General features: G+C 34.5%; 1 protein-coding gene across 2 annotated transcripts; it reads left to right on the top strand.

Annotated features, from left to right (window-relative positions):
* Positions 1 to 1,750: 1,750 nt before the first annotated feature.
* On the top strand, positions 1,751 to 6,548 carry LOC100265187 (disease resistance protein SUMM2). 2 transcript variants are annotated; one of them, XM_010656428.3, is made up of 4 exons: positions 1,751 to 2,960; positions 3,101 to 5,407; positions 5,545 to 5,650; positions 6,265 to 6,548. In XM_010656428.3, the coding sequence occupies exons 1-3, from the start codon at positions 1,817 to 1,819 to the stop codon at positions 5,604 to 5,606; spliced, it is 3,513 nt and encodes a 1,170-aa protein (XP_010654730.2). In that variant the 5' UTR covers positions 1,751 to 1,816; the 3' UTR covers positions 5,607 to 5,650; positions 6,265 to 6,548. The 2 variants fall into 2 exon arrangements, with proteins under 2 accessions (XP_010654730.2, XP_010654731.2); XM_010656429.3 differs by lacking the exon at positions 6,265 to 6,548 and having other exon boundaries at positions 5,545 to 6,020.
* The last annotated feature ends 17,979 nt before the right edge of the window (positions 6,549 to 24,527 follow it).

Here is a 24,527-nt window from a genome sequence, read left to right as displayed (position 1 = left end):
TTGATAGTGCATAGTGGTTCATTGCTTAGGTACGCACCCACTCTCACTCTGGTCATACTCTGTGCATGTTCCGATTCCCCCATGTTTATGATTGATTTGAGTATTCATTGATTTTCTTATCAATTGCCACATTAGCTTCATTTCATTAGTAGAGACTAGACTTTAGGGACTTAGAGGGGTGTTACGGTCTTTATCGTACCTTTCCAATAAGTAATCTGACCCCCAAACCCGATCCGGTTTTTCACAGACCACCTTTTCCAGTAATAAGGAGTCACACTTAGGGTTTTCTTTCTTATTTTGTTTACCTTTTTAAAAATAAAACAAAAATAAGTGGCGACTTCAAGTCATTTTCTAATAAATAAAATCATTTTTGAAATAAAATCAAGCTCGCTATCGAGTGGAAAAGCATAAGCCGAAATGTGGGGTCCACACCATCATTTTCTTTTATGTGAGGATTGTTCATCAACCATTGCTAAGAACAAATAGGAAAGTGAAAATGTATTACAATTTTTATGTCTTTTAACCATCAAAGTTTAGCATTATAAATGAAGGTATGAAATTCTTCATTCAAGTCTCAAATTCTTGTTGTTAATGTCATGAAATTTCTAACAAAAGCAAACTTTACTACATTTAATAGAAGTTCAATGACTAGAACTAAGATCTCTTTTCATTTAAATATTTAGTGAGACTCTTTTTTTATAGTACAATTGAACATTGTTTTAGAAAATAAACGACATTCATTCCAAAAATATTAAAAAATTATTTTTAAAAATTATTTTTGAAAAACCATTTTTGAAAATATTTTCAAATAGAGCCCGAACAGTTTTCATTTTCATCACCCTCATTCCTATAAAACATAAGTTGTTCTATTCATGATCACTTGTTGTAATTTGGTATTAATCATGAACAAGGATCAATGATGGAGTTTTAATAGTAAAGCCAATGGTCAATTTATTTTTATTTTTTTGAATTAAATATGTAAATGATTTATGTTGCCAGGAATCTAATCTAAATTGAGATATATAGACATCTAAATAAACTATTTTTCGATGGGATTAGGATTTATGTTAAAATTTCAATAAAATAGAATAGACAAATGAAATTGGTTCATGAAAGTTCCCTATGATACCTCAACATCTCTAAACATTTCATTTTGAAATAATGTTCTAAAAATATTCTTATCCTTCAAGAGACGAGAAATAGATGTTATTTGATGAATCAGTCATACCATTTTGAATAAAATATTTGTAAAAATATAGAAAATGTTTGGCCGATGATGATAAACTATAATAATATTGAAAGTGGCCATGCCTGGCCATTTTCAAATAAACTTTCACTGGGAATAACTTGAAAATGGCAACAACACATAACCCAATATTAAATCAACCACTTGTTGGCCCAGTTTTCAAACCTATTAAAGTAGTCCACATTGATTTCTAAACATAAACTATTTTATAAATGGGAAAACAAAAAGGAATAAACTATTAAACATATAATAATTCTAGTTAATGGTGGAACGTGAACGGACTAACCTAATGTAATTTGGACCCAACTCAATATTTGGGTAGGGTTGGATAATTATTTTTAATCCTTACGTTCATTTGGATTAGATTTTTTAAACCTCAACTCCATTTAGGTTAAGATTCGGACAACCTGGGCTTAACTGGAACCATTTAATGTTTTTATAAATTAAAAACCAAATCGCACTAGATAAAAAAAATAAAAATACAGCTTGCAGCCATCACCTCTTATCCCCTTCATTGGTCTTTCTAAAGTCTTGAATTTGAGGTCCTGGTTTTTCAGATTCCCTGAGAGCATGGACTCTGTGAACCCAATCCTCAATCTTGCCACTAGCCTGTGGAATTGCACGGCCAATTGTGTCTCTCATATCCGTGGTCTCAAACAAAATGTTGAAAACTTGAGACGCCTAATGGAGAGACTGCACCTTCGAAGTGAAGATGTAAAGAGAAGACTGGAACTTGAAGAGCGAGAACAGATGATACCCCTACTGGAGGTGCAAGGCTGGCTTTGTGACGTTGGTGTTTTGAAAAATGAAGTGGATGCGATTCTGCAAGAAGCGGATCTACTACTAGAAAAGCAATATTGTCTGGGAAGCTGTCGTAATATCCGGCCAAAATACAACCTTGTAAAGAGAGTGGCTGAAAAAAGCACGCATGCGGCGGAACTAATAGCAAGAGGAGATTTTGAAAGAGTGGCAGCCATGTTTCTTCGTCCTGTTGTAGATGAATTACCTCTTGGGCATACCGTGGGCTTAGATTCTCTGTCTCAGAGGGTGTGCAGCTGCTTTTACGAAGATGAAGTAGGAATTGTTGGATTATATGGAGTACGCGGTGTTGGCAAGACAACACTACTGAAGAAAATCAACAACGATCGCCTCCGCCAATTTTCTTACGAATTTAATATAGTGATTTGGGTTGCAGTGTCGAATCAAGCAAGCGTGACATCTGCTCAAGAGGTGATTGCAAACAAGTTACAGATCAATGGTAGAATGTGGCAAAATAGAAGTCAGGATGAAAAGGCCATAGAAATATTCAATATCATGAAAAGACAAAGGTTTTTGCTGTTGTTGGACAATGTATGCCAACGAATTGATCTCTCAGAAATAGGAGTTCCTCTTCCTCCGGATGCTAAAGACGGGTCCAAAGTAATAATCACAACTCGATCCTTGAAAATCTGCAGTGAGATGGAAGCTCAAAGGAGGTTTAAAGTAGAGTGTTTGCCATCGACAGAAGCCTTGAATTTGTTCATGCTGATGGTCAGAGAGGACACTCTAAGTTCTCATCCTGATATACGAAATCTTGCCTACAGCGTTATGGAGAGATGCAAAGGCTTGCCACTTGCACTCGTTACTGTTGGACGAGCATTGGCCGATAAGAATACTCTTGGGGAATGGGAACAAGCGATACAGGAGCTGGAGAACTTCCTACTAGAAATTTCAGGTACGGAGGATCAATTGTTTCATGTTTTGAAGCTAAGTTATTATCTATCACCAAACCTTGTTCCATATATTGCTTTATATTTCCCAAGGAATATGTGATTAGAAATGATGAGCTTATCGAACATTTTTATTCTGTACCAGACAGGTTGCCTCGTGCTGTGGTAGATGAAATGCCTCTTGGGCATATCGTGGGCTTAGATCGGTTGTATGAGAGAGTGTGCAGCTGCCTCACCGACTATAAAGTAAGAATTATTGGATTATATGGAACAGGAGGCATTGGAAAAACAACACTAATGAAGAAAATCAACAATGAGTTCCTCAAAACAAGTCACCAATTCGATACAGTGATTTGGGTTGCCGTGTCCAAGAAAGAAAAGGTGCAAGAAAGTGTGAGAGCGGCTCAAGAGGTGATTCGGAATCAATTACAGATCCCGGATAGCATGTGGCAAGGTAGAACAGAGGATGAAAGGGCTACAAAAATATTCAACATCTTGAAAACAAAAAAATTTGTGCTACTTTTAGATGATGTATGGCAACCATTTGATCTCTCAAAAATAGGAGTTCCTCCTCTTCCAAGTCTTCTGTATTTCAGAGTAATAATCACAACTCGATTACAGAAAACATGCACTGAAATGGAAGTTCAACGGAAGTTTAGAGTAGAGTGTTTGGAACAGGAAGAAGCCTTGGCTTTGTTCATGAAGAAGGTCGGAGAGAACACCCTGAATTCTCACCCTGATATACCGCAGCTTGCTGAAAAGGTGGCAGAGCGGTGCAAAGGCTTGCCACTTGCCATTGTTACTGTTGGACGAGCAATGGCTGATAAGAATTCTCCCGAGAAATGGGATCAGGCAATCCGAGAACTGAAGAAATTCCCAGTGGAAATTTCAGGTATGGAGCTTCAGTTTGGGGTTTTGAAACTAAGCTATGATTACTTGACAGACGATATCACCAAATCTTGTTTCATATACTGTTCTGTGTTTCCCAAGGGATATGAAATTAGGAATGATGAGCTTATAGAACATTGGATTGGTGAAGGATTTTTTGACCATAAGGACATATATGAAGCACGCAGACGAGGACACAAAATCATTGAAGACCTAAAGAATGCAAGCTTGTTAGAGGAGGGTGATGGATTTAAAGAATGTATCAAGATGCACGATGTGATACACGACATGGCTCTATGGATAGGTCAAGAATGTGGAAAAAAGATGAACAAGATTTTGGTGTATGAATCTCTTGGGCGTGTTGAGGCTGAGAGGGTCACCAGCTGGAAGGAGGCAGAAAGGATATCATTGTGGGGATGGAATATTGAGAAACTCCCAGAAACACCACATTGCTCTAATCTCCAGACTCTCTTTGTGAGGGAGTGCATTCAATTGAAGACGTTTCCAAGAGGATTCTTCCAATTCATGCCTCTCATAAGAGTTCTAGATTTGTCAACCACTCATTGTTTAACTGAGTTACCTGATGGGATTGACAGATTAATGAACTTGGAATACATTAATCTTTCAATGACACAAGTAAAAGAGTTGCCGATTGAGATCATGAAGTTGACAAAACTGAGGTGCTTGTTACTGGATGGTATGCTTGCACTTATAATTCCTCCACAATTGATATCTAGTCTTTCATCATTACAATTGTTCAGTATGTATGATGGAAATGCTTTATCTGCATTTCGCACCACCTTATTGGAGGAATTGGAGTCCATAGAAGCTATGGATGAGTTATCTCTCTCCTTCCGTAATGTTGCTGCTCTCAATAAATTACTGAGCTCCTACAAGTTACAAAGGTGCATAAGAAGATTAAGTATACATGACTGCAGAGATTTCTTGTTGCTTGAGCTATCATCAATATCTCTGAACTATTTGGAGACTCTTGTTATATTCAATTGTCTTCAATTGGAAGAAATGAAAATTAGTATGGAAAAACAGGGAGGCAAAGGATTGGAACAATCATATGATACCCCCAACCCTCAGTTGATAGCGAGAAGCAACCAACACTTCCGCAGTCTTCGTGATGTCAAGATTTGGAGTTGTCCAAAACTGTTGAACTTGACCTGGCTTATTTATGCTGCATGCCTTCAGTCACTTAGTGTTCAATCCTGTGAATCCATGAAAGAAGTGATAAGTATTGACTATGTAACTTCAAGTACACAGCACGCCAGCATATTCACAAGGCTCACATCTCTAGTATTAGGTGGTATGCCAATGCTAGAGAGCATCTATCAGGGGGCACTGCTCTTCCCCTCATTGGAAATAATCTCCGTGATCAATTGCCCGAGGCTAAGAAGGCTCCCAATCGATTCAAACAGTGCCGCCAAGAGCTTAAAGAAAATTGAAGGAGATCTAACCTGGTGGGGAAGGTTGGAATGGAAGGATGAATCTGTGGAGGAGACTTTCACCAACTATTTTTGCCCACAATACTTGGCTGACCCAATCCAGCACTCAGGTATTAGGCTGTGATGCTTTGTTTTTAAATGCTGTAGGAGATCGAAAATTTTACACTTTAATTATTAAATATCACTGTTATTATTATGATTTATTAAAATAACCAACTCATAGAAAGGTGCTACTTATACAAAACAGGGGAAGTGCAGGGAAAGAAGAAACTGGTGGTAGAAGGTTCAACCTCAAGGGCAGCCACCTAAACACAGCTTCTCAAGCACAGAAGTTAAAACTCATGAGGGAACAGGTACCATTGACTCACTCTCCATAACTATTAACCACCCACAGCCAAATCTCCAAAACTTAAGTTGGTCATTTCATCCGATATCATTCACTGATTATAATGCACAAAACAGGTCTGCTTTCTTTAAGAGTTGAAATTAATGCATAAACTTCTAAAATTCACAAAATTTCTTATTTCAAAATCTATACTAAACCCTAAATTATTGAATTAAAACTATTTGGTAGAATCATATGGTATAAACACAAGTGTTGCTCAAGTCTAATCTTATTAACAGAAGGTGCTTCACTGGTGGATGAGTGGACATACCTGCAAAATCTTAGTGGCTCTTTGGCACTATGACTAATAAACATGGAAAAATGCTATTTTATTTTTTCCTCTCTTATTTTATAATTGGTTTTGTTGGAAAATTTAAATATCCGTAAGAACAGATTCTATATTCCGAAAAAAAGAATTGTCTGCAACTACTGCAGATTAAGTTTTAATTTGAACATTGATTCAGAAATAGTATTTGCAAATTCGATGTTTTATATACTTTATGCAGCTTGATGTTTTCTCGGTGCATGACATAGTTCCCATGTACTGTTCATAACAATGTCTGTGTATTGTTATTTATGCAGGATGAGTGTTTGAAGTGTGATGGAATAAAGCTATTTGCATATGCTTTGGTGCTGAGTGGTGTGTGGGGGATAACATCAAATGTTGTATTATTTGTTGTTTGCTTGTGTGAGACTATTTTTTGTAAACTCTAAATGGTGCAGTGGAGTTGTATATGCTGCTCAAAAGGCATCACTTTGCAGGTGTTGCTGATTTGATGGGTCCATAGTTTGTGTTTTCAATTTAATGTAAATAGATGTAAAATATTTCATTAAGCTCAAACTTACTGTGCATTTGGATGCATGCACTTTCTGTTTTTTGTTTCTAAAATCAGAAACATCTTTTAAAATCATTTGATGTAAAAACATCTCTTTTTTAATTTGCTTGTAAAATCATTATTATTTCAATTTAGAGTTCGTCTGATAGTGATTTTAAAAAATGCTTTTAATATTTTTAATACTTAAAGTTTTTTACCTTTTAAGTATTATAAAAACTAGAAACGCTTCTTGAAATCACTACCAAATGCACTTTTTATAAGAATTCTTGCATCCTATATAAAAAAAATATTATTTTTTATTCTATAAATAGAAAAGAGAAAATGTGTACCCTTCCATCATGTTTATAACTTTTTTTTCCACCACTACATCCCCTTTTCCATGCCTTGGACACTTATATTTTCTCTCATGAACCCTCTTTAATTTCTTTTTCTTTTTTTCTATTTTTCAGTTTTTCATTTTTTTGTATTTATAATTTTAATAAATTTTTTCAAACTCATTAAATATAAAATGATAATATATAATAAATAATTAATGAGAATAAATTAAATTTAATAATAAATATATAATAGACTCATTTGTTAATTGGGTTGCGTATCACCTAGAAAATTTATCCGTATAGGGCTTGTTTGTAAAAAGATATTTATTACTTAGTCAAATACTAAGTTCGCGGTTTCCAGTTTTGCTAGGTTCCTGATAATAAAAAGGAGTTATACTTATAAAAGCATGTCCAACATGAGGCAATGAAACACTTGTGTCACCGACTTGAATACATTGATAATTTTACTTGGAAATTTTGAATAAGATAAATCACAAACACCCATGTCTAGTGTTGCATTTCATCATCGTTGATGCATATTTGAGGCTGGCAACCTCCTTTTGATGTCAATGATAGTGTTTAATGAGTATTGTATTTTTAAAAGAGCAAAAATGATGAAATTTCATCATGCTTTCTTGTGTACGTGGAAACAAAAATTAAATTCTGTGTTGCAGTAGTTGTAGACTTGCAGTGCATCGGGCCCTTCCAGCTGTACAAAGGACTAACTATTCATGGCCCCCCGTATTACAGCTAGCAGCCATCACCTTCATTGCTCTTTCTACCGTCTTGAATTTCGGGTCCTGGTTTTTCAGATTCCCTGAGAGCATGGAAGCTGTGAGCCCAATCCTCACTCTTGCCACTAGGCTGTGGGATTGCACCGCCACTTATAGCTCTCCTATCCGTGGTCTCAAATAAGCACGCTTGTGGCGGGCCTAATAACAAGAGGAGATTTTACAACTGTGGCAGCCATGTTGCCTCGTCCTGTTGTAGATGAATTACCTCTTGGGCATACCTTAGGATTAGATTCTCCGTGTCACAAGTGTGCAGCTGCTTTGACGAAGATGAAGTAGGAATTGTTGGATTATATGGAGTACGCGGTGTTGGCATGTAATGACCCGCACCCAACTATGTAGATATTGTCCGCTTTGGGCCCAAGGGGGCCCTCACGACTTTAAAACGCGTCTACTTGGTTAAGAGGAGCCTCTACATATATAGCATATCAAGAACATTCTCCCTTATCCAATGTGGGACATCACATGGCAAGACAACACTAATGAAGAAAATCAACAACGATTTCCTCAAATTATCTTGCGATTTTGATCACGTGATTTGGGTTGCAGTGTCCAATCAAGCAAGCGTGACAGATGTTCAAGAGGTGATTGGAAACAAATTACAGATCAGTAGTAGAATGTGGCAAAATAGAAGTCAGGATGAAAAGGCCATAGAAATATTCAATACCATGAAAACAAAAAGGTTTGTGCTATTGTTAGACAATGTATGCCAACGACTTGATCTCTTAGAAATAGGAGTTCCTCTTCCGGATGCTAAAAACAGGTCCAAAGTAATAATCACAACTTGATCCTTGAAAATCTGCAATGAGATGGAAGCTCAAGGGAGGTTTCAAGTAAAGTGTTTGCCATCGAGAGAAGCTTCGAATTTGTTCATGCTGATGGTCGGAGAGGACACTCTAAGTTATAAACCTGATATACGAAATCTTGCCCACAACGTTATGGAGAGATGCAAAGGCTTGCCACTTGCACTCGTTACTGTTGGACGAGCATTAGCTGACAAGAATACTCTCGGGGAATGGGAACAAGCGATACAGGAACTGGAGAACTTCCTACTAGAAATTTCAGGTACGGAGGATCAATTGTTCCATGTTTTGAAGTTAAGTTATTATCTATCACCAAACCTTGTTTCATATATTGATTTATATTTCCCGAGGAATATGTGATTAGAAATGATGAACTTATAGAACATTTTTATACTATACTAGGCAATGTGGTAGATGAAATGCTTCTTGGGAATATCGTGGGCATAGATCGGTTGTATAAAAGAGTGTGCAGGTGCCTCACCACTGAACATCAAGTAAGAATTATTGGATTATGTGGTGTGAGTGTTTAGCTAGGTTGGCAATTCTGAACAAAATTCCTAAGCGTCCCCTAACTCGACTTTCCAATTCCTCTTCGGACCACTTGACTTTGAAGACTAAGACTTTGCTAAGAGGCTAGGGTATGTAGTCGAGTGTGTGGTGATTGAATGTGAATCAACTTAGTTTTTAATCTTTAAATGTGTTAGAAAGTTGGGAAAAATGGTTTTTGGTACAAGATTTTTATTCCCCTGTTCCTGGATCTATCTAGGTGTAGGGGTGGATCGATCCAACTAATTTTTTTAGATCAAATCTTAGCCATTAGATTAAGGGATTCTCTTTACTCTTTAAAAAGCAATCTTCTCTCATTTTTCTGGGGAGGAACTGCAGAAAACGTGAAGAGAGCAGTCACTCCATGTGTTCTTCATTTTCTTATCTTGTTTTCCTAATTTGGGGTTTTTTATTGCAAAGAAAATCCACTTCTTTTAATGTTTTCCAAATAAGTTTTTAATGGATTTTCTTGAGCAATAAATGGGTTGATTCATTCCTTCATTCATATCTCAATCTCTCATTCTATTTGGGTTTGTGCAAAAACCCATTTTCTTCTTGTGTGGATTCAAGAAGAGGTCGAGATTGAACTTGGTGCGAACTCCAAGTGTGCTCTAGAATATGAAGGTGACAAGCTGAAAGTGAAGATACTAGTCAAGTGGTCCGGGAAGGATTGGTTGGCTTGAGTTAGGTAAAACCTTGTACTCGGTTTTTATTCTTCATAGTGGAGTTTTTCAATCGGTGGTAGGCCCATGGTCTTTGATCTCTTCGGAGGTTTTCCATGTTAAAATTCGGTGTTAATTGTCTCTTTCTCTTACTCTACACTTTGATTTAATTTCTGTTTTTGATATCATTGATTACTTGGGCATATATGTTGAATGGAAGAAATATGAGGTGATATAAGTGTGATGATCCATGGAATATCCTTAATAATTTTTCTGCTCATTTTGGCTAATGATATCATGAAGTGAATTGATGTGAGTTGAAGGGATAATTGTTCTTTTGATTTATTTTTTAGGATTGTTGAAGCATTTGCATGTGGTTTGCATTTATAAATTGTTGGGAGAGTGTTGTTGCATACATTCTTGCTTGTGGATGTTTTGCTTTATTGAATAGTTGTTGGAAGAGAAAGTTCTTGACATTGAGAAAGTCTAAGGTCAAGTAATCTTTGTTGGGAGGTTTTTGAAATTGTTCTACAACACCTATTCACCCCCTCCCCCTCCCCCTCTAGTTGTAGTCCATTATTGAGATTCACTTTTTCAATTGATATCAGAGCAGGTTTTTAAAGAAAAAAATCATTTTCAGTCCTTGAATCTCAATCATGGAACCTCATCAAGAGGGAGCTTCCATTGGGAGACCATCATTTTTAACCTACGAAAATTATTCTCATTGGAAAGTGAAAAAACAATATTTTCTCAAAATGCAAAGTGAAAAAGTTTGGAGCGCCGTTGAATTTGGTTAGTTTCTGCCTAAGGTGTTGGATAGAGAAGGTAGACCAACTAATGTTCTCAAGACTAAATTAGAATGGGATAGAAGTGAAAATGAAGCAAGTGAGAATAATGCTAAAGCCATGTACTCCATCTTCAATGCCATTAGTACGGATGAATTCCGTAGGATTGCTACATGTACTTCGGCTAAAGAGGCTTGGGATATCCTCTAAGTGACTCATGAAGGAACTAATGTCGTGAAAGTGTCCAAGCTTCAAATGTTGACATCTAGGTTTGAGACCATTAGGATGGATGATCATGAAACTTTTGGAGAATTTCATGCAAAATTGATGGACATTGTGAATTCTAGCTTTAATCCAGGTGAGCCTATCCCTAATTCTAAAGTGGTTAGAAAAATTTTAAGATCTCTTCCAGAGAGATTTAGAGCTAAGGTCACCGCCATTGAAGAATCTAAGGATGTGGATTCCTTGAAGATAGATGAACTTGTAGGTTCCCTCCAAACCTTTGAGATGACTCTTGTATCACCTAGGAAAGCTAAGGGAATGGCTTTAAAAGCTATTAAAGAAGAGTTCCTAAGTTCCGAAAGTGAAGATGATGAGAAAATGTCGGAGGGTGAGCTTACTAAGTTTGCTAAAAAATTCAAGAAGTACATGAAATTCAGAAAAGCCAAGAACGAATCAAATGATGGTAAAAAATGGAGGAACTCAATTGGAAAAGAGAAAAAGATAGAGAAAGGTGTGAAAAAGGAGTTGAAAATTTAGTGCTTTAAATGTGGGGGAAATTGTCACTATGCATGTAAATGTCCATCAAAGAAAAAGGATAAGAAGGTCATGCAAGTTACTTGGAGTGACTCCGAGTCTAATCAATCAAGTGAAAAAGAATCCAATGGAAGTGAGGAATGCACTAACTTCATAGCCTTTGCTGCAAGTGTCAATGAGGAACCTCTTTTAAAAGAAGTTTCAAGTGAGTTAAGTGAGTCAAGTGACTCCAATGATGATGACATGAGTTTTGATACAACATAAGAGGCTTTGTATAAGGAGTGTTTGAGCCTTAAACAAGAACAAGTCAAGTGGAAGGCTTCTAAGAAGATTTTAACCAATGAGGTTGATGTTTTAAAGAGAGAAAAGAATGCCTTGCTTGATAAAATTGCATTTCTTGAAAATGAACATTTGGAAGTGAAGGAAAAATGTGATGTATTGAAAAGTGAAAATCAAATGTTCAAGGATGAGTTAAGTCTTAGGAAGGAAGAGTTACATCCTAGCTCTAAAAGACTTAATGAGTTTATTAATTTAGGGCGTAAATCTTTTGATAAAAGAGGCTTAGAATTTCTTGGTGGAAATGCTACTCCAAGTAGTAGTAAAACAGTTTTTGTTAAGCCTTGTGAAAAAAGATTTCCTAGGAAAACTTAGTCTCAAATCAAGTTTCATTGCAATCATTGTGGAAAAATGGGACACACTTTTGATAGATGTTATGCAAGATTGTTTGATAATTTTCAAAGGAAGTTGACCAACCTAATGAATGAATGTCATGCTTTGAAGAATAGGTTGTTGAATGAGAATAAAAGAGTGACCAAGAAGAGCTCAAATATTTCTCATAATGGTGAGTTGAAAGGAAGCAGTTTGAATGAAAAGACAAAAGTCTCAAATGTTAAACAAGTTTGGTTGAAAAAGAATGAGTTGAAGTGTTTTGTTGTCCATACCACATTTAGAGCTAGTGAGACACACTTATGGTATCTTGATAGTGGATGTTCACATCATATGACTGGAAATAAATCTTTGTTCACTTCATTCACTGAATTTGATGGAGAAAATGTGACATTTGGAGATGGAAATGTGGCTAGAGTGAAAGGCAAAGGTACCATTTGTGCCCCCAACATTCCCAATCTTGAAGAGGTCTTATATGTTGAAGGTTTAAAGGCTAACTTAATTAGCATAAGCCAAATGTGTGAGAATGAGTTCAATATCCATTTTTCACAAAATCTTTGCAAGGTGTTTTGACTTGAATGATGCATGTGTGATGATTGGCTTGAGAACTTGTGATAATTGTTATGTTGTTAGTCAAAAATCTCCTTCATCATCTTCTCTTGTGTGTGGAAGTTTTAAAATTGCATGTGTTAGTCACTTGTTGCAACATAGATTGTTGCGAAATGAAAAAGAACATCCCATTGTAAAAGTTAGGATTGACAGGGGGAGAAAATTTGATGATGCCAATGTTGTTGATAGGTTAAAGAACCATGTTCTTCATTCTAGATCAAAACATGTGGACATGAAGCATCACTTCATTCAAGACTTGGTAGAAGACAAGGTTATTTCACTAGAGTTTTTCCCTATAGAGGGTCAAATTGCTAACAATGTTACTAAACCTTTGGATGTTTCTAGGTTTGAATCACTTAGGAGCCCCATAGGTTTATATACTCTCTGTTAACTGCCTCCAGAACTTGTCTAGGACTTTCTTGCTACATATCTTTGAGTCCTAGGTGTCTTCTCAAGTTCCAAAGTGTCCTTGTGGTGGTGTTCTTTTTGTTTTTGGTTCAATCTTTTCTTCATTTTTCATAAATTTTCAACATTTGCTAAGTTCATGAGAGTGACATGCTTACACTTTTGTTTAAAAGTTAAATTGACTCATAATGATCTTAAAAGCTTCAAGATGTTTTTATCTCCATGGCTTGATTGATAAACATGATATTGAATCCTTGCTATTTTGATTTGATTAGATAAACCACAAAAGGTTAGCTTCATTTCTTTTAAGTGAGTAACAGCTCATGGTTGAACCTTGTGATTGCATAAATGGTGAGTAATGTTCTTTATAGTCTAAATGCAAACTTATGTTTATCTAATGAGCATTAAAAAGTGAGTAAAGTCACTTGGAATATCCTTGAGTGTTTAAGATTATTCTTCCTTGATTGTTTGCCCTCTCTTTGAAATTAAAAAAAAAAAAAAAAAGGGAAAAAAAAAAGAAAAAGAGAAATATTAAGCTTCCCAGAATGGTTATGACTTCTTGGCAATATTTCAAGAGTTAAAAAGCCTTCATTGCAAGAGTGGGACATCTCTTATGTTGTTATGTTGTAAAGGTCACCTTAGTGATCCTTAAGTAAAAAAATAAAAAATAAAAAAAATAAAAAATTGATCATAAGGGTTAAGCTCATGTTTGTGTAATCATTTCAATGCTCAATGTGAAAAACAAATGATGTATGAATTTTTTGGGATGTGAATAGGTCGTGTTAATAAAAAATCTAGCCAAGAGAGGTGCAAATTGACTTCTTGGAACATTATCTTGAATTTCTCTATGAAGGAAGTGTGTCTTAAAAACGTTTTTTTGCTTTATGCAGGGTGGATATAGGTTTATAAGAGGAAAGAAATTAACATTCTTACTATTTTATGGCGTCATGAGTAAGTCTTCTTTGAGCTTAATCTTCCTTATTAGAGTGTTGATAATCATTTGTTTTTTACCTATTCATTTGATAAATGTGGAAGGTTCTTCAATCTTTATGTTTATTAATTTTGTCTAAAGTTAAGCTCTTGGTAGAATTCTTGTTCAATATGAATCAATTCTAACTCCTTGATTGAAAAATAAGTATGTCATTCTATTGTATCTTAGCTTTGGTGAATCAAAATTTTAAATTTTTGGAAAGTTTGTTAGTGTGTTGTTTTTTTTATGTCTTATCGTTAGTTTTTTTGTCTAAGTCATTTTTCAGTAGGGTGTCGATCGATCTACTGAATTTGTGGATCGATCCACTGTGTGCACAGTCTTCTGACCAAGAGCCCTTGAAAGAAACCTGGATCGATCCACCAAGATCGATACCACTTATCTCTTAGTGAAGAAAATTCATGTTTTGCCCTTGGTTTTGTGAGTTTTTTTAAAGGGGATATGAGGGGTAAAATTGTCATTCCGTGTAAAAAAAAAAAAATCAAAATCCCCAATCTTTAAAAACCCTCCTCTTCCATTCTCAATTGAGCCCTAATTTCAAAATCTTTCAAAAAAAGGCTTCATCTTCTTCTTATTCTCTTCTTCATTGCTCAAGCTTCCACTGCCATGGTTGCTGAAATTCATTTCTGATGAAGTGCTCCTCTATCATCATTCTTTTCAATGTCGGAAATCTCTACATCAATGTTTAATTGGAGTCATTTTTTTTGGAGAGGCTCATTTGCGGGTTTCTTAGCTTAAGCTATCTTCTTCGGGAACCTTGGGTGTTCGGTTTGTCCATTTTTCTCTCCACCATTAGCTTAATCTAGATGCTTTCTTTTTGTGGAATCCTTTCATAAGAGTTTTTATTTATTTATTTGGAGTTTCATTTTTTACTTGGATTGTTCTTGGTTTCTAGCAATTGATTACTACTCAAAAAGTGCTATTTCGTAGCTTGTAAATAACTCTTTTAAACACTTTTGAGTAGTAGTTATCACCTTTTAACCCAATTAACATATTAAGGACCTTGGCAATCAATTCTAATCAAATTGTGTTAAGTTTTGGTGTTTTGATAGCTTTTTGATCATCAAAGCAATACAAGATTGAGGAAAGTTCTTTGGAATCCATGGCAAAAGATGTCCAGACAGGGCGTCCGGACACACCATTGGAGAGCGGCGGAACGTGGGCTGTAGGAAGGCTTGCTCACTTTAGTCAATGTTTTCCATCTAGACACCATATCCGGATAGGATATGTTATCATCCGGAGTGTGATGTTCACGAGAGCAGGATAGCCTGGCGGCGTAGGGCATTTCATATCCGAAAATTCCGTGCGCCGACATTTCATATCCAGAATTTCGTACGCCGACATTTTACATCCGGATATCTCACATCCGGATGGGAGAGGAGGACGTTTCAACTTCTCCGGTCAGATATATTCGGATCCTCTAGTAGCGCCTACCCAGTCTGACATGCACAGCTGCAGAGTTCTCCTAAAGCTTCCTGATATTTCCGACTGACATTTTGAGATATTTTGGGATATTTTGCTTTAGATATTTGTTGTCTAAATCCCCAAACTCTCCTTGTAATCCACTTATCATAGGATTCCTTAGTCTTTAAGTAAGTAAAAAGGGTGAATAACCTCATATATATATAGTTTGTAATTTTCTTTACAAGGGAATCAATCAATTATGTAATCAAGGGAAGAAAGAAATATATTTCCAGAGCACTTGCTCTGTTTGTCCTTCATATATTTGTTTTCTCGTTAGTTTTCTTACTAGCCAAACAAGCTCTGAGGAAGTTTCCTCAGAGAATGAGTGACTAGACTTTTAGTTCCTTGGAGTTAAGGTTGTAGGGAAAGGTTCCAAGTGCAAGAATTAGTAGCTTTGTGGTTTCAGTCATGAATGAAGAGAAAGTGTGATCCTTTAATGATTTCTATGTTTTTAGTTAACTTAAAACACCTTCAAGTCACTTGAGCCAACATTTGGTAAGGCACGTGATCTCCGTCCATGGAGATGCACTTGTTTATCTCTTGCGAGCTTTTGGGAAGTGACTTGGAGGTAGGATTTTCTAGAATTGACAACACTAGGTAAGCTTTTGGGCTCCAAGGAAACATCCATTAGTTATCTCTTGCGAGCTTTAGAAGAGAAGTCCAAAGTTAAAGATCACCTTGAATGACAAATGCTAGGTGAGAGGTACGAGCCATTGCAAGTTGCATCAGTGAGAGAGAATTAGAGTTGAAATCCATTTAAAGGTTATATCTGTACATCACCGGTTAGAGAATTGACTATAGGTTAATTCTCTAATGCGAGGAAATGAACCAAATGACCGGAGCTCTGTTTTTGCATAAGTAACCTCCCCTGTGAACCTAAACCTCCAAGGAATGTTTTTCTTCATAAGTAATTTCCATTACTTTCTTTTTGGTTAGTTTAAGACCAAACCCTTTTCACTCAAACAACTTTATGTTTTCTTTTAAAGCTAACCTTGAGATGAAAAAGCACCAACTCAGCTTTGAATTGGTATCAGTTGTGAGTTGAAAACCCTTCCCAATGAACGATCCTAGAGCCACTATGCTATAGTAGCTTTGTCTTTGCTACCCTAGTTCATGGTGTAATAGGTTATAAATTTTGTTGATTACTACCTCAACCAAGGAGCACCAGCTGGACATGAATCAGCTGATACACCGACTGGGCATGAATCAGCAATGTTAATCTTAAGCTTTGTTTGCTCATTGTGAGTGGTCTCTATACATTTTCATGCTTAGAATCTATTTTCATGGTGATAAAGCATTTTTTGGAAGTTTTTAAATGAAACCATGTGAGGAGATTTATGGGGAGTTTCGTATATTTTATGATGGAAGTTAAAGGAAGATTCTTGTATCCTATATTTTTTTAGGATGTTGATATGGATACTTGTGATATGTGAATACATGATTTTTGGGTATTTGACATTTTGTTGATTTGGATGTGAGATAGAATTACTATTGAATTGTCATCCGTTTATTTATTTTTTTGGGATAGAAATGGTGAAATTGTGGCCCTTTGTCTCTTTCTAGGACAAAAAGAGGAAGAAACATTGCAATTATTATTTTGATGATTGAATATCCACATGTTGATGATTATTTTGGATATTGGATATTTTGAAATATATGTTGACATGTGATCTTGTCTCATTTGGATTTGAATATACATTAAACTTTTTGGATATACTTGTTGATATATTATGTATATTCAGTTGCTTTACACAGGTGCTTCTAATTGTTTTGTTTGTGAGCTTCAATTGCAAGTTTTGTAGTACCTAAGTTGTGGTTTTGAGTGAGTGAGTGAATGGCCTTGTATGAGAGTTGGGTGGGGCTTACTTACTTGTACTCATTTGTGTTGTAAAGGGTTTTGTCCCAGAATTGCCGAAGAGGGAGATTGTGAGTGTTTAGCTAGGTTGGCAATTCCGAACAAAATTCCTAAGTGTCCCCTAACTCGACTTTCCAATTCCTCTTCGGACCACTTGACTTTGAAGACTAAGACTTTGCTAAGAGGCTGAGGTATGTAGTCGAGTGTGTGGTGATTGAATGTGAATCAACCTGGTTTTTCATCTTTAAATGTGTTAGAAAGTTGGGAGAAATGGTTTTTTGTGTAAGATTTTTATTCCCCTGTTTCTGGATTGATCTAGGTGCAGGAGTGGATCGATCCAACTAATTTTTTTAGATCAAATCTCAGCCATTAGATTAAAGGCTTCTCTTTACTCTTTAAAAAGCAATCTTCTCTCATTTTTCTGGGGAGGAACTGCAGAAAACGTGAAGAGAGCAGCCACTCCATGTGTTCTTCATTTTCTTATCTTGTTTTCCTAATTTGGGGTTTTTGATTGTAAAGAAAATCCACTTCTTTTAATGTTTTCCAAACAAGTTTTTAATGGATTTTCTTGAGCAATAAATGGGTTGATTCATTCCTTCTTTCATATCTCAATCTCTCATTCTATTTGGGTTTGTGCAAAAACCCATTTTCTTCTTGTGTGGATTCAAGAAGAAGCTGAGATTGAACTTGGTGCGGACTCCAAGTGTGCTCCGGGATATGAAGGTGACAAGCTGAAAGTGAAGGTACTAGTTAAGTGGTCTGGGAAGGATTGGTTAGCTTGAGCTAGGTAAAACCTTGTACTCGGTCTTTATTCTTCATAGTGGAGTTTTTCAATCAATGGTAGGCCCGTGGTTTTTTATCTCTTTGGAGGTTTTCCACTTTAAAATCCGGTGTTAATTGTCTATTTCTCTTACTCTACACTTTGATTTAATTTTTGTTTTTGATATCCTTGATTACTTGGGTATATATGTTGAATGGAAGAAATATGAGGTGATATAAGTGTGATGATCCATGGAATATCCTTAATAATTTTTCTACTCATTTTGGTCAATGATATCATGAAGTGAATTGATGTGAGTTGAAGAGATAATTGTTCTTTTGATTTTTTATTTTATTTTTTTAGGATTTTTGAAGCATTTGCATGTAGTTTGCATTTATAAATTGTTGGGAGAGGGTTGTTGCATACATTCTTGCTTGTGGATGTTATGCTTTGTTGAATAGTTGTTGGAAAATAAAGTTCTTAACATTGAGAAAGTCTAAGGTTAGGTAATCTTTCTTGGGAGATTTTTGAAATTGTTCTACAACACCTATTCACCCCCCTTTTAGGTGTAGTCCATTATTGAGATTCGCATTTTCAAGTGGAAAAAAAGGCATTGGAAAAACAACACTAATGAAGAAAATCAACAATGAGTTCCTCAAAACAAATAGCCAATTCGATATAGTGATTTGGGTTGCCGTGTCCTAGCAAGAAAGTGTGAGAGCTGCTCAAGAGGTGATTCGAAATCAATTAGAGATCTTGGATAACATGTGGCAAGGTGGAATAGAGGAAAGAGCTAAAAAAATATTCGACATCATGGAAACAAAATAATTTGTCCTACTTTTAGATGATGTATGGCAAAGACTTGATCTCTCACAAATAGGATTTTGTCTTCCAATTATTCGAAACCAATCCAAAGTAATAATCACAACTTGAAGTCAGAAAATATGTACTGAAATGGGCGTTCCATTGCAAAGACAGTTTAGAGTAGAGTTTTTGGCACGAGGAGAAGCCTTGGCTTTGTTCATGGAGAAAGTCGGAGAGAACACTCTAAATTCTCATTTTGACATACCACATCTTTCTGAAAAGGTGGCAGAACGCTGCAAAGGCTTGCCACTTGCCCTTGTTACTGTTGGACGAGCCATGGCTGATAAGAATTCTCCCGAGGCATGGGATCAGGCAATCCAAGAGAGATTATAGTGCATCACCTCCTAATTGAATGGATAATTTATTTTAACTATTGAAATGAGATTTTCATGGTGAGTGTACTAGTATGTATGTCAAAATTTTATCCAATGTGTAACCATACACGCTAGTGCACTCACTATAGGAAACTCATCCAATAGCCAAGACCAATAATCCCTCCAAAATTAGGAGATAGTGCATTACAACCTCTAATGAATTGCCTAACCCTATGAACTAGCTGTAACCAAGTCATCTATTTATAAGGAACTTATGACTTGAATCTTCCATATAACTCCTAATACGCTAAAGTCACATATAATGTAAAAGATGCATGTGAGAGTGCTTACAAGATAAAATGCATGGGAATAGGATAAATAAAAGTGAACTGAAACTTAATTAAATAAATAATAAAAGTCAACATGTTTATTACATCATGTCATGCTTTTAAGGACTCTATCCTGATAATATTTTCTTATGTGTTCTAGTGGTTCCCACTTGAGCTCCTAGTTTATGGTGGCATGTTTGTTTTAAGGATTTTAGGTTTCTAGTTCATAAGATTGCATAAGGGTGTTTTGGTAAAAGTACAAGGTTGCACTAGAACTTATGAATGATCTTTTTGGTATGAGATGATTAATTAATTGGACGTCATTAGGGCTAATTAATTAATTAGGACCTAGGTATGTTGAATTAAGTGACCCAAACTCAAGTCACTTAAGCCCACAAGAAAGCGTATAAATACTCCCTTAAGGTTTAGGGCCTTAGACTTTTGTCTATCTTCTTCTAAAGAATCTCTACAGAAAACTCTTAGTCATCCTTTAGAAAGAAAAAACCACCATTTTCTTGTGCCTAGATCTATGTAAGGAGAGATTGGGTGGAAGAAACCTTATAGTGCTTTCTACGGTTTCAAATTCTTCTTCGGCATCTCAATTGGCTTGAAATTTATCTAGGAACATCCATATCAGTATGACTATATTCTCTCTAGATTTACTATAATAAAGGTTTTTGTTGCCATGTTTTTCGGTTGTGTTAGATCTATAGAGCCATAAAGATAGTTACATACACCTTACATGATTTAAGGCTAAGGAATGGGGTTACCTGAAGTTCCTAGCAATATATAATCAAGGTGGGGTGGGAAACTTGTTTACATTTTTTCCAAACCCATTATTAAGGACGGGATAGGATGAGTACCTAAAAACTCGTCTCATCACCATCCCTACCTATGATAATTCTTTTGAATCTCACAAAGATAACCTTTCATCACCAACTTTTATTCTACTTTAAGCCCGATTTTACTTTTTTTTTTTTTTGCTTACAAATAACAGTTTTCTATGAATTATTTTGTTTTGTCTTGCTACAAATTTTAATTTTATGATTAAAAACAATTAGTTACATATTCGGAACAACAAAGTTCCCACTAAGGATTTTTTTTTTTTTGTGGCAAATACACCTTTAACATGAAATATATATCCTCTTTCTTCCAGCATTTACTTCATGGCCGAAAACCATAATTGCTTAGATTATTAACGAAAATCAATACATAAATGGTAAAAGTCCCCAAAAAAAAAAAAAAGTAAAGCAGGGTATATGTCAAAAAATGGTGTATATTCTATAGATGTTGTAATTGAGAAAATGGTTGAAGGAAAAAAGGTTACAAAACTTAAAATTTACTTATACATATTTTTTTTTTATATTTGATCGATTTCTATATATTCTTTTTCATTGTCTTGTCTTTTAATAGAATTGACTCATCTTATTCAGCATCATTTTATTTTTTCATTATGATATATGGAGACATTCTTCAATTTTCACAAAAGAAGGGTCCAAATATTATGTTTATTTCATTAATGATGATACTCGTTATTGTTGGATTTATCTTATGAAATATCATTCTAATTTTTTGAGTATTTATAATGTTTTTGAAGCATTTGTCAAACTCTAATAGGGATGTAAGAGTTATTAGAGTTACTTATATTTATTTATTATATTATAACTTTTTAGGAGTATATCTGATAGGGATGTTAGGGTTATTTATATTTTTAGTCTAAAAAGGTAAATTATTCTTTTTAGTCTTTTATTTTCTTTGTTTGTAAATCTACTTAAACTCTTTTTGGTGTGTTTTTGCTTCTAAGTTGCCATAAGAAGAAACTCTAGATTGTCTTTTCTCATTTTATCCATCATTCTTTGAATCCTCAAAAACTAATGATTAATTTGCTTTTTTTTAAAAAAAATTAATTTATGTACATGATATAACCTTCCTATAAAAAATCTTTTCTTAACATCATGCATGTTTGTATTGGTACTATACTAGACTGAAATGGAAACTCCAACAATTTCTTTGTCTTTCATACCCCATAATTTTCAGGAATCAGTTACTTCAACAAGTTTCCATAGTTATATAAGCATCCAAAGACCGAACAAGATGAATATTTGATGTCCCAACCAGTCTTCTTAGTCCTAATCCGAATAAAGAAAATGAATAATTTATATATATATATATATAAAGAGAAAGAGAAAGACTTTTCCAATGATAGGGATTTATGTAAAGTTTTAATAAAATAAATTAGATAAATAAAATTAATTTATAAAAGTTCCCTATGATGTAGCTCAATATTTTTGAAAATTCATTTTTCAAATAATATTTTATAAATATTGTTGTCCTTCTAGAGCCGAGAAATAGATGTTATTAAATGAATCCTTCACAACCAAAACCTTCATTGGGAGAATAGAATCATTGACACTATTTTTAATTAAATATTTTTAAAAATATTGAAAATGTGTGACCATGGGATTCTTTATTGAAAATGGTGCGACCATGTGATTCATGGGAGAATAGAATCATTCACTCCATTTTCAATTAAATATTTGTTAAAATATTGAAAATGGCAGACCAAGTGAAGATGATAAAATATAATAACATTTTTTTTTAATAACTTAACAAATGCAACCTCACCTGACACAATAATAAATCAACCACTTGTTGCCCTAGTTTTCAAACCGATTAATATAGTCCATTTTGATTTATAAGCTTTAAGTATTTTATAGAAGGGAATAAACTACTAAATATATAATGATTTTACTAAAAATTATTTTTTGTGATTACAAGTAACATTGTGCAATGAATTATTTTTTATATCTTGCTACAAATTTTGATTTTATAATTAAAAATAATTAGTTAAATATTCGGAGCAACAAAGTTTCCATGAGGATTTTTTTTTTTTTCTTATGTTGGGTCTAGCAAGTACACCTTTGACAAGAAATATCCTCTTTCGTCCACCAACTTCGTGGCATAAAACCATAATTGAAGTAGAGGGCAGATTAAACCAATACACAAATGGTTAAAGAGAAAAGAAAAAAACATAAAGTAATGTATATGTAAAAAAAAGGTGTATATTCTAGTATTTTGTTTTCTATTTATAAAAATAAATATGGTACTTGAGAAAGAACTGTAGCCGAAAAGGTTACAAAATTCAATATTTAATTTTACTTATATTTTTTTATATTTGATTTCTATTTTTTTTTTCTCATCGTCTTACCTTTCTTCTCTATGGGGACAGCAAATAATAAAACTAGGATATATGGCCCAATGGCAACAAAATTTTCCAATTGTACGTTAGGTCAAGGGAATGGGGCATGTGCCCCTCCCAAGCATAAGCCAGCTCTGCCAATTGCTTTTATATTTTTCTTTACCGTCCACACTGAGTTTCAACTCCATAACAATTGATCACCTTGTGTTTTATATTGGTCAATTGCTTTAAAAAAAAAAAAAAAAGGAAAATAATGAAACAATGTGCAAAGCAATGTTTTCATAATCGGACCGATCATTGAATCGAAAAAGTTACCGGTTCACGGTTCACCGATCGAACTGGTGATCGAACCGCGGTCAAACCGGTGACGTCATAAATATGTAATTTATATATTATTAAAATTAAAAATAATTATAAATTTTTTTAAATATATATGAATAAATTAAAAATCAATAATATTATTTTATATATTTGATATTATCAAATTAAATCATATTAAATGAAATGTGTACAATATTTAAATGTGAATATATTAAAAATAAAAATTTTAACTAATTTTATAATTTTTAAAAATATTATATTATTTTTATTCAATATTATAAAAAAAAATTAAATCCAATATATATTGTTTTGTTTGGCATATCAAATAACAAATCGGTTGTAGCCGAGTGGTGTCCTAGTTTACTCACAAAACCTAAGGTCCAACTTCAAATCCTCTTGGTTGCATTTGTTAATTTTTTTTCATTGATATTATCATATTAGTTTGCAATCCCACATCGGATTGTGAGAGATATAAGGGTGCAAAGGATGCCTATAAAAGGTATCCTTATTGAAAGCCACATCTTGTGGGCTCAAGGCTCAGCTCACTTAAATGGTTTGGGTGTGGGCTTTGTCATATTAAGACATGGCCTAGTATGGATTTTTGCCTACAGTTTTTATACAATGGGGTCCTCATGCTTGCAAAATGATGGGTCAATTTGGACATTGCAGTTCGTTTGGAATAGTTTGGTTTTACTGGTTCATCAGTCCGACCGCTGGTTTAGGCGGTCCGTGACTGGTTCAATGTTAAAATGGTCTAATAGGGTAAATCGAACCGGAATTGCAACCGGTCGATGGTTGAACCGATTGGACCGGCCGGTTCGGTCCGGTTTTTAAAACATTGGTGCAAAGGACCACTTGACAATGATAGTTTAACAACTTTTTTTTTTTTTTTTTTTTGCCAAAAATTAAACAAAAATGTATCCCTGGCTAAGGCAATATTAAAGTAAACATTTATTGCCCTAATTTCAAAATGATTAACATGATCCACTCCGATGTCATGGCTTTGAGGAGCATCTTTCATCAATTGCAAAAAAGATGTGCATGATATATCAAATAATATGTCATATTTATATCATTTAATAGTGATCTAAATTTTGTTTTCATGTCTTTAATACTAAAGAAAAAAATTAATGCTTGCTTGAATACACTTTCTTTTGATTTTTTAAAACATAAAAAATAGTAATATATAACTTCCATGTATAATTATCATATTCATGTCTTTAATACTAAAGAAAAAAATTAATGCTTGCTTGAATACACTTTCTTTTTATTTTTTAAAACATAAAAAATAGTAATATATAACTTCCATGTATAATTATCATAAATGTAAAAAGAAACTTATCTTTTGAATACACTTACTTGAAAATTCCATAATAGCGATTATGGGTGCAACTTGTGAGAGTTCAACTCAGCCTTATTTTAGGCAAGTTTGAATAGCCCCTTTAGCGATTTTAGTTAGGGCTTGGACAAAAAAAAATGACAAGAAATTTTGAATTTCTTGACCTTCAAAAGCAGACAATTTTGGTTTTCCTTTCCTTTGAGCCTTATAGGAGTTTCAACAAGATTATAAAAACT

Source organism: Vitis vinifera, chromosome 9, assembly GCF_030704535.1.
Source record: "Vitis vinifera cultivar Pinot Noir 40024 chromosome 9, ASM3070453v1".
NCBI classification, from domain to species: domain Eukaryota; kingdom Viridiplantae; phylum Streptophyta; class Magnoliopsida; order Vitales; family Vitaceae; genus Vitis; species Vitis vinifera.
This window is presented reverse-complemented; position numbering and strand designations above follow the sequence as displayed.